Here is a 12,092-nt window from a genome sequence, read left to right on the forward strand (position 1 = left end):
CTTACTAGAGCTGACAGAACACTCGAAATAGCCAATTTGGTTGATTGCTGGTTTCGTTCTTGCTCGGTTGGCGGGGTGGGCCTTTCCTTGTGTCTCGTTACGCTTCGGCTGCACTCGTGCTGTTGGTTTAGCGGTCTGTGGCGGTGGCGCGCAGCTGTACTTACATCCTCTAACTATTCTGTCATTGTCTCACAACATCCTTCATTACGGTACTTAAAATATACACAATTTTGTTAGTAAAATTATATTGTGTGTTCAGACACCTTTATAGCAATATAAGCTAATCTATATAGCGCTGCAGCTATAATTTCCACTCGCAATGCCAAATAAAGACGATGAACCTTTAGTAAGTAGGAGTAGCGAGGACCAGTCTAAATTAGCTGAGCTACATACCGATAGCGCAACAAATAGTGATGTTAGTGCCGTGCCACTTGATGAAAACTCACAAGCCATTAATAATGAATCTGACACAGCAGCGCTTAGAAAGTCAATGCAAGATAAAAAGCTAGCGCTGAAAGCTAAAGAGAACAAAACATTGCAGTTAACACAACAGCTTGTTAAAACTATTGATAAACAATTAGAGCAGAACAAAGGTTTTTTAGAGAAGGCTGACACACTTTCAAATGAAGATGTTAGCACTTTTATGTCTTTAGTGGAGAATTGCACTCATACTGTTTCTGGTATATTTGACGAGATTGAAACCTTAGTTGAAAATAAAGTTAGTGAAACAACACAAGCTTTCTTTAATGAATTCATGACTGATGTGCGACTCGTTCATGACTATTATAATCAACGTAAAGAAACTGAGCTCAAACAAGAAGAAGAGCTGATAGAAGCAGAAAGAGTGTTCGAGGAAGCCAAAAAGAAACTCGAGGAAGAGATGGAAGAGCTCGAAACTCGTATGGCAGCCAGATGTGCCAGACTGCAACAGAAACTCAACAAGCCACGCATGATAGAAGATGCAGCCCAACATACAGCGCAAACCCCATCACAGCCAGACATGGCTGCAATTGTTACATCTCTCACAGATGGGTTGACATTGAAACGGCAAAAAGACAGACCCATACAACAGAATGAAGTAAAAGCAGATGATGGAAATGAGGGCAACCTTTCCATATACACACGTAGAAGCTCAGTGGAAGACTTAGGAGCGATTCAGCAGTTAACAAAGTGTCTAGTTACCACCATGAAGAGCACAAAGTGCACTTCTTTAGAACCCAGTGTCTTCGCTGGTGACCCTTTAGAGTTCAATGACTGGGAGATCGACTTTGACGGTTATGTGGAGGCAGAAGGTTTAACAGGCAAAGCTCCTCTCCGCTACCTAAAGAAGTTTGTGGATAAAGATGCAAAAGATTGCATATCTGGCTACTTCACCTTGAACTCAGAAGAAGCATACCTTGATGCCCGAAGACAACTACGTAGAAGATATGGCAGAAATAGCAGTGTTTCCCGTGCTATGAGAGAGAAACTAGAAAATTGGCCTAAAATCAACTCAATGGATGGCAAAGAACTACAGAAGTTTGCTGATTTCTTGTCACAGATAAAGGGCGCTATGTCATCTGTACCAGAGTTAAAAATTCTCAACGACAGTCAAGAAATTGACAAAATAGCAGCAAGACTGCCACGCTGGCTGAAAACTAAATGGGTAAACCAAGCTAGACAGATCAAGAGAGATGAAGATAGAAATGCAGTCTTTTCTGAGTTTTTCTACCTGGTCAATGACCAGGCAGAAATTCAGTGTGAACCTCTCCTGGCTCAAGATAAGCCTTCAAAAGAGGAGCCTCAAAATAGAAGCCGAAGAAAAACACTGCATTCTTTCTCCACGTCCACTAGCAAAGGGCCAAAAAGACACTGCGCCTACTGTGAAAAAGATAATCATGATACGGCTATATGCTCTAAACTAGTAGCCATGTCATACATTGACACACTTGCCTTTTTCAACCAAAAAAGGCTTTGCTACAGCTGCACCAAATCAGGTCACATGACCTCTCAATGTAGAGAGAAAGTAAAATGCAGAAAATGCAAAGGTGACCACCCTCAATGTCTACACAAGACAGCCCAAGATTGGGAAAATGGCAAACCGAATTCTCACTCCAACACAGCTAGGACTGAGAGAAATAAAACTGAAAACAAGCCAGAAGCATCAAGTGAGCCAACACAAAGGGAGACAAAACAGCAAATCGTTCATGCTGCCAAGAGAAATATAACAGCTGAACTCTTGAATATGGTGGTGCCTGTCTATATATCAGCAAATGACTCTGCAGATGAGGTTCTGGTATATGCACTGCTTGATAGTGGATCAGACAGCACATACATAACCAAAGACATAGCTAACCAAATTAGGCCCCCCAGCACATCTGAGAAAGTTACTGTGACAACACTCAATGGAGATAAAACTGGGCTCATCAACAAGTACAGAATCACATTGCGATGTTTTGAACCAGCGTCAGAAAGTCAGATACACTCTGTTCAGGCTTATGAACAAGAAACCATACCATGCAACCTTGCACAAATCCCAACGTCTAGAATCGCAAACAACATGCATCATCTCAAGGAAATTGCCAACTTACTACCTCCAACTCTTGATGCACCTATTGGTTTGCTGATAGGGAGAGATTTTTCTCACCTGTTAGCACCACACGAAACAATCATCGGAAAACATGATGAACCTTTCGCGGTAAAAACAGTCCTTGGATGGAAATTGTGTGGTGGTAACTCTAGGCATAAAAACACTTTGCTTACAACTCATCTTGCACAAAAGGGTGAGTTTGATGACCTTGATGACAGAAGGAAGGCATCCCAAAACGACATCAAGTTTGTAAAAATACTAGAGGAAGGAATTACACGAGATGCGGGTGGGTCAATAACCCTTCCACTACCTTTCAAAGATGTACCATTCATGCCTAACAATAGAAGTCAAGCCCAACGCAGACTGAATCAGCTCATCCAGAGATTTAAGAGGGATTCCATACTGAAAAAGGAATATTTCAACTTCATGCAAGAGATGATTGATAATGGGCATGCCGAACCAGTTGCAGAAAGTACCGCAGAAACAGGTCAAGTCTGGTATCTACCACACTTCAGTGTCTACCATCCAAGAAAGGGAAAAATACGAGTTGTTTTTGATGCAAGTGTGCACTTTCAAAACAAATGTCTAAATGAAAAACTCCTTCCTGGACCAGACCACATAAATAGTCTGGTTGGAATACTTTTGAGATTCAGGACAAAGCCTATAGCTCTCTCGTGTGACATTCAAAAAATGTTTCTTAACTTCAAAGTGACAACAGAACACAGAGACTATTTGAGGTTTCTGTGGGTTGACTCAAACCTGTCTGAAGTCAAGGAGTACAGAATGACTGTGCATCTTTTTGGTGCGACGTCTTCACCTGGAGTAGCAACATTTGCATTGCGCAAACTAGCAACACAAAACAGTTCGAAAAACCCAGAAGCTAGTGCCTTTATCACCGAAAACTTCTACGTGGATGATGGCCTTGCTAGTGTGGCTAGCGTTCCTGAGGCAATCAAGCTTATAGGAGACGCAACAAAGATATGTGCTGATGCCAACCTCCGATTACACAAATTTGCTAGCAACAATAGAGACGTCTTAAAGTCTATACCTATTACAGAAAGAGCTTCTGAGACACAAGGGTTAGACTTGTACAAGGATAAACTGCCTGCTGAGAGAACTCTTGGATTGGAGTGGCGTACTGATGACGATTGCTTCACCTTCAGCAATAACCTAACAAAAAAACCTAATACAAGAAGAGGAATTTTATCTGTGGTGTCACAGATATATGACCCACTTGGTCTACTTGCTCCTTTTCTTTTACAAGGAAAAATGATCATGCAGCGAGCCTGCAAGGAGAGTGAGAAATGGGACGACGATGTTCCCAAAGACATCGCTAATGATTGGAACAGGTGGAAAAGTCAGCTAGATGAACTTCAAGATATATCCATTCCAAGATGTCTTACACCAGGACATGCTTCAAACTTCAAGAATTGGAAGTACACTGAGCTGCATCACTTCTGTGATGCATCATTAGAAGGATATGGCGCTTGCTCCTACCTTCGCCTTGTCGATAGTAACGACCAAGTACACACGGCTCTTATCATGGCAAAATCAAGGGTGGCTCCACTCAAATCTATGACTATACCTAGGCTAGAATTACAGGCTGCCGTGGAAGCTGTGAGATTGAAATGTCAGTTGGAAAGTGAGCTAGACATGGCAGTTGACACCCAATACTTTTGGACAGACTCTACGGCAACATTAGGATTTATCAACAGCAACGAGGCAAAATTCCACATGTTCGTTGCAAACAGGGTAGCAGAGATTCGTCGATGTTCTTCTGTAACACAGTGGCATCATGTGCCTGGATCAGTGAATCCAGCAGACCTAGCCTCACGTGGTTGCACTCTCTCAGCCTTGAAGAAATCCAACTGGTTTACTGGGCCTGCATTCTTGCGCAAGCTAGATCTTAGCGCACATTTGGCTAACAAAGCAGACTACTGTGAGTTTGTACAGAACAGTGTGGAGGTTAAGAAACCCAAACAAGTTCTTTCCACGCAGTCGGCAACTAATGACACCTTAGATGAAATCATCAAAAAGTTTAGCTCATGGACCAGACTGGTGAGAGCTATTACAAATGCTAAGGCTATGTTACAAAACAAAAGCTTCAAAAGACCTGCGACAACCGCGGAAGATCTCTGCCAAGCAGAAAGCCACATCATCAAACTAGATCAAAAGCAAGCATTTAATAAAGAGATCAGCCAGCTGGAGAAGAAAGAGACATTACAGAAAAACAGTAAAATTCGCAAGCTAGTTCCTTACCTAGATGAGAATAACATGCTGCGTATGTCCAGCAGAACAACATCGCCGCTGAGCTACAGAGAGAGAAATCCCATAATACTATCCAAGTCTCGGCTAACTAAGCTTTTGGTAACTCACTATCATCAGATAACACATCATCAAGGGCACAACTCGGCAATCATCGCCTTGCGCCAAGCAGGATATTGGATAACTGGGGTGTCTACACTCGGCAAGGGCATTGTTCACCGCTGCGTGAGATGCAGAATTAACCGTGCTAGACCTGAAAAACAACAAATGGGTCTTCTGCCTAAGGAGAGAACTGAGCCTAGTCCACCATTTACGCACGTAGGAATTGATACATTTGGACACTTTTTCGTCAAGGACAGAAGAACAGAGCTAAAGAGATGGGGTGTGATCTTTACATGTCTCTACACTCGAGCCATTCATATTGAGCTCATCGACGACTTGTCTACGGATAGCTTCCTACAGGCCTTAAGACGATTTCAAGCAGTCCGAGGACCGGTCACTACTGTCTTCAGTGATGCAGACACCAATTTTGTTGGAGGACGAAACCAGATGGAGCAGGACTTACTCAACATGAGAAGCAAGGAGCTAAAAGATTACCTGATGACCAAGAAAATAAAGTTTGAAACAAATACTCCTACAGCTAGCCACCAAGGCGGGGTATGGGAAAGACAGATAAGAACCATAAGATCAATTTTGCAAGGAATGTCATTAAAATACAGCAAGCGCATGACAACAGAGAGCCTGAGAACAGCCTTTTATGAAATCATGGCAACCGTCAACAGCAGACCCATCTCCACAGATTCATTGAGCGACACGGATGCCATCATTACAGCTAACCATTTGCTAACCATGAAATCTCAACACTTTCCACCTCCCCCTGGAGAATTTGACAGTGCGGAGATTTATGGCAGGCTAACGTACAGGAAATCTCAGCAACTAGCTGAAAAATTTTGGACCATGTGGAAGGCTCAATACCTTACCAAAATTGAAGGTCGGTCAAAGTGGGAAAATCCCAAACAGAACATAAAGGTGGGAGACATTGTCATTATTGTGGACAACAATGAACCGCGAAACCAATGGAAAACAGGAAGTGTAATCGCTACACATCAAGGACCAGATGGACTAGTCAGGAAAACCACAGTAATGCTCGGAACGAAAGACCTGAACAACGCTGGAAAACCAAATCGGCCGAGGATAACACTAGATAGACCAGTACAGAAACTTATTAAACTAATGAGCGCTGAGAACCGACATGATTAATGCTTATAGCCTTTTGTAATTGAGCTAGCTTGCTTGTAGTGCATGTGCAAATATATTATTTAGCTTCCATTTAGTCAAATAACTTCATATGTGTTTTGTCTTCTTTTAATCTTCTGTAAATTTATCCTAAATTTAGATGGGAGTGTAAGAATTGTACTTGTTGATAATAAACTATGGTTAGCACACTTGTTATCGTACGCCTTATAATAGCCATTATCTACAGTAAAATAATTGATTTGACAGAAGCAGCGGCTAATTGTCTTTAGGTATTAGGAATAGCTGTTTTTTGCTGCGTTCGCGGGCTTTCTTGCTGGCAGTTGTTGTGCTGTCTAGGTGTGATTGGACACGGGAGTAGTGTCATCACCTGTTGACCAATAGAGTTCGTGTCCAGCTTTGACCTTTTGGCCGGTCCTGCGTGTTCTGTCAGCCCTAGTTAGTAGGTTTTTTAGAGCCCATAATGAAAGGCAACAATTTATCTGTTTATTACCAATTTTAGTCAATAATATTACCTACTACATATGTTACATTTTATCTAAAAAAGAAGCAAAGGTAAATTACACAATATTATATACAACAGTTGTTTAATTCTGCTATCACATATTTGCTGTTTATTGTGCTATTTTTTGTACTTGCTGAGTTATTTCTTGTGCTTTTACTCATGCATTATATTATGGCACACTATACCATATTGTATCATTGCGCATTATTATCACGGTATATGTATGCATTTCAGATTTCACGGTGTTTAGCATCATGCAAATAAACAGCAGTGAACTTATAATTTCAAGTCTCTTTGGAAAATTATAACTTAACATACCACGGCATAAAGAAATTTGCTACAGGTGCCCTTTACCATTTACTCATTTTAAATTTCCTGTCGACTGTAAAAGATGAGCACAATGGAAATCCTTAGTCAATTGAAAGACATCTTCTAAAAAAGTCTGGTCTCCTTCAAAATATTCTGTTATCTGCAGTAAACATTTCATTGATGGTGCCCCAACAATAATGAATCCATTACCTACGTTACACATGGGCTATTCTCCGTGCAGTATTCCACCGCAAGGCAGAGTCCCAAATGCATTAGTGGCTACAGATAAACATTTTCCTATAATTGATGATGGCAATAAGTCGGATGCCTCTGGTGAAGACTGGCTAGAAGTAACTGGAAGCGCTTCCCATTGTGATAGACAAGACTCGCCAATTGAAATAGCACCAGCTGAACCTGAATTTACGACACCTTTCATCTCAAGACGTTTGAGTAAAAAGGTGAAATCTCTGCAAGGGCGATACTTTAATCAAACACTTGCTTTAAGAAGAAAGATGAATCAGCTAAAACTTTACTCCCAGCCCAAATATAAACAAATTCTGAAATCTGGTAAGGACAGTGTTTTCGATACTGGGATTCCAAAATTGGAACTTTTTCATAGCTTATGTGAATATGCTGCAAAAGCGAGAAAAAAAGGTTCAAACACTTCATCTAGGAATGCTGTAGCTGCACTGTTGAGGGCAAAGTATAAAGGCTTTACTACTTTTACTTCCATGCGCTGTCACCAAACAAAGTTGTGTATTGCTGATGACATTCTGCTCACATTAATGAAACTACGACTGGGCCTCCTACCTAAGGACCTAGCTGACAGGTAGATATATCTCTGGCAGTTTCCTTTGGTGTACGGGAAGAGAGAGGGTGGGTGTGATTTGCCAATGTCAACAATAACCTGTTTCATTATAGCTAAATGGCCACAGTGGAGCTGCCAAAACTATTCTAACCTAACTGTTTCAATATATATTTAGTATATACCTAGCTCCGCCTCTTTATACTTTTAGGTTTGAAATCTCACCAAAGGAAGTTACTCCTCTTTATACTTTTAGGTTTGAAATCTCACCAAAGGAAGTTACTCGCACATTTGGCAGCATGGTAGGTCTATTGGCAGCAATTCTCAGGCCTCTAATAGTTTTCTACAGTAGGCAAGAGATTGACATGACTCTACCTAATGAATACGGTCATTTCAAACATTTACGTTGTGTAGTACGCGGCACAGAAATGTTCATACAAACTCCATCAGATTTGCGGTGCCAGCTGGCCACATGGAGTAGTTACAAGCACCACAATACTATAAAACTGCTGATTGCTATTGCTCCACAAGGATCAATCATGTACATTTCAGAACTTTGGGGTGGGAGAGCAAGTGGCCGGCATGTGGTAGCGAGTAGCTCATTTTTACAATACCTTGTGCCAGGAGATCAGGTCATGGCTGATAGAGGGTTTACCATTAAGGAGTTGCTGATGATGCGTGGAGCGGAGTTGGTGATGCCACCTGGTGCACGAGGAAAATCACAGATGTCATCTGATAATGTTGCAAAAACAAAAAAGATTGCAAATGTACGCATACATGTAGAGCGAGTGATAAGAAAGGTGAAACAACTTCGAATCCTTGCTCAAACTATACCCATAAATCTTCTTCCAATGTGTAATGACATTGTAACTGTGTGTTGTAAAATCACTAACATGACCGGCCCCATTGTTAAGTCTTGGAATGAAGTTGCTGCTATATAAATAAATATATATATATATATATATATATATATTAGAAGTATCTTGGGAAATAGTTTTCTTTCAAGCATTTTGTATTTGAAACATGTGTCAGACATGTATGGTATACGAAACCATGCAGTACCCATTGTATATGCATTAGATGAAAATATACTAATATATACAATTTATACCTAGAATATAAATAGTTACTGTGTTTAATGTTCCAACTGTCTTCAATAGTCCAATGGCTATTCACATAGCACAAAGTTTCTAATCAGAATGTTTTCGTTTTTTTGCTGAGCTAATGATCATCTGAGGTGCCATGTAATGTTCAAAAAACAGCTGAATATTCGCAAGCATATCCAAACAAAACTTTTCATCAAAATCTATGGTTTCAAACATACTTGAGCCATCTTCTTTAAAAACAAAAAGTATGATTTTTTTTGTCTGTCACCATCATTTGTCCCTGAACCTGGCCATAATACGCACTTTTGTGTTTAGCCTTGCAGCTCCATTAACTATGTGCAGGTAAGGGAGGCAATCAACGTCTCTAGCTGAACATTTTTTTCCACAAGTCTAGTCTCACAGCAATCGCGGGAACAACTGCCATCTAGACTAGCTCCGATAAATTGCAGTTTTTTATGAATAAAAAACCACAAGAATTAATTTTTACATTTTTGTGTCCTTCTTACAGTCGCAGTAGTTTCAAGTTTTCTACAGCTAATGGCTAAGTTTACCTCATTAACCACATATAAACAAGGTAAACTATTACTGAAAGAAATAGTGAATTGGTGCATTTCGGCCAGAAGTTAATTTTTCGACTTTTCTTTCAATTGGTATGTGGTACATCAAGAGACAATAATCACATAACAGGCTGAATTAGCAAGTGCTAACAATGTTGGATGTCTGAACGATAGTACCAGATACCACATAGCGGTTATTTCTTAGTTGGTAACCCAGTGCAGCGCACCCGTTGACGAACTATCTATACTAGAAGAACTTGCGAGCTTGATGTGTTTTCTTTGATGGCTAAGTTGTTGATTTTCTTTCAGTTGATATGTGCAGCTAGGCCAGGGCATTTTTGCAAATATTTTGCTGAATATTCTAACAATGCAAAATCTAGCGTTCAATATTATTTGTGCATATTTTCCGCAACCAAAAGCTATACGGTCTGTTGCAGCATTAAGAGCATCTGAATACTAGACTAATGGTTACAAGCTGTTATATCATATTCTTCAATTCATTGCTAACAAAGTTTACCCTTTTAAAGAAGACAACTCCAATATAAGAATGGGGGAAATTTATGTGAGGAAAAAGATCTATTGCATTATTATCCCATAATCTCAACAGCTGGTAAAAACCAAGAGTATGGCAAGTACTTGATGAGAGTTATTCAAAGATTGGATATTATTATATTGAGTAGAACTACAGGAAGCTTTTGATTGGTGACAAACAAGTAATCTACTTTGATGTCTGGTAAAGGGATTACAGTGGCAAACTGTGATTGCAGTAGCAGTTATAAATCAAACAACTATAGAAGAGCTGAAAGCTATCTAATATTTTATCTAATGTTATCATGTACATTATAGCACTATAATATGACAAATGTTGACTCCCCTGTATGTGTAGCTATAGAGTAATAAGAAGCTCATATTGCAAATAAAGTGCAGCAGTTTTAAATTGAAGCTGTTGAACTTTTAGTCAAGAGAAAGCAATTTTTAATTATTAAACTAGATAACTGGTGTAGTATTGTCAGTGTTGTGCAAGCTGGTTTTTAAAACACCTGCTTTTAGTATCACACAGCAACATTCACATTTGCGCAGGCATTTGATATAGGATAATACGACAAAACTTTACGGATTTCTTACTTCTATTTACAAACCTTGAACTTAGCTGAGTCGGTAAACCTCACGGTGAGCAATGAAAACTTTAGCTTTAGCAAATGATCTTCAGCATTACTTTTTCTTTTTGGAAACAGACTAGTTGCAAGAGATGACATCTTGTGGGTCTATAAACAATTCCTAAAAGAGTTGTATTAAATGTATCAAACTCAGCCTCACGTGGATGATGGAATGAATAGGCTCTTTTCACCTGACGCTCGAAAAACTCTAAGTCATCTTTGCTGAAACTAGAAGCTTTGTTAAAATTTTATTGTTTGTCAATAAAATGCATCGATTCACTGGGCGCGATCTAATAATTCAGTAAATTCCCTAACGATGAGAATCTTTGAGTTAACAGACAAAGCGCTTTACTAGCGATAACATTTGTTATAACATTTGTTACTGGTCACACCTGTAAAGTTAGTTACTCGCAGCATGACATGTCCTTGAGCTCGGTGCAAAAAACGTGCCAAAATATGATTACCTGAACAATAAAATATTGTAGCCAATTTAAGGTCTAAAGCTAATGTAGGTCAATTTATATTTGATGTTTTTTACATGGTTTTTACAATTTGTTACATGTATAAACAGGCAGTCACATGGTACTGCTTATTACCATAATCTTTAGAGAATGAGCTTCTTGACAGGCACAAACAGGTTTCTTAATTTAACAGGACGAGGAGCAAAACAAACACAAGAACTACTAATTGAAGAGGTGTGAGTCGTAGAAAGAAGACATGGGACAGGAAAGGAATGATAATACCATAGCAACAAGTCATGTGACACGAAAGAAGTAACATTCCTGTCACGTGACTAGCAAATAAACATGTGACAGGAAAGGAATGAGAAACCATAGCATAGTTTCATGTGACAGGAAAGATAGTCTGCTTGCATAGAAATTATAGACGAGTTTTTAGCTTGAACTTGTTCATTTTACAACATAACCCAAGAGTACATTTGCCAATGACCGGCCCATAATTTAGCTACATTTTTCATTAGACGTATTAAATATTTGTAACCAGTAAAATAATAAAAATAAACTTTTTATATGTTTGTGATACTAAAAATTGAATAATATAAAATTATTTGCTAGAGCCATGTTACACTATACTCTATAACAGGGGTGGGCAAAGTTTTGCCTCAAAGAGCCAAATTTCAAAGTTGCAAGATTTTCGGGAGCCGCATAATATGTGTATCAGTATACCATTTCATACTGATAGTACAAGTTTGGTAGTGGTATTGTAATTAAATTTTTTTATTAGAATACTTTTACAATAACATTGAATGAGGTTGAAGTGAGCCTAAAGAGCTTTGTATTACTTAAAGTTTAGTGAGATTCATCGAATTGTTTATGGCTGCTCATTTTCTCTTGGTAATCTGGCTCTCTGCCGCAGCATGCTATTCTTAGGAGCTGATGCAAGTGATCTTGTGTCAAAGTTGATCTGAACTTGCTGTCGATATTATTCATGTATGAAAATGCTGATTCACATACCTGTATATATGTGGTAGCAAACACAGCGTGCAACCATCTTCCTAATTGAGCAAGCTGTGGACATTCAGCCTTTGTTAAAGCTTCCAAGTAGAA

General features: G+C 39.4%; 1 protein-coding gene across 1 annotated transcript; it reads left to right on the top strand.

The window, feature by feature from the left end:
• The first annotated feature begins 319 nt into the window (after window positions 1-319).
• On the top strand, window positions 320-6,094 carry LOC137397957 (uncharacterized). Its single transcript, XM_068084052.1, has one exon. It carries the CDS (start codon window positions 320-322, stop codon window positions 6,092-6,094), a length of 5,775 nt encoding a protein of 1,924 aa, XP_067940153.1.
• Window positions 6,095-12,092: the final 5,998 nt, after the last annotated feature.

Source organism: Watersipora subatra, chromosome 6 (genome assembly GCF_963576615.1).
Source record: "Watersipora subatra chromosome 6, tzWatSuba1.1, whole genome shotgun sequence".
In the NCBI taxonomy this organism is placed as follows: Eukaryota; Metazoa; Bryozoa; class Gymnolaemata; order Cheilostomatida; family Watersiporidae; genus Watersipora; species Watersipora subatra.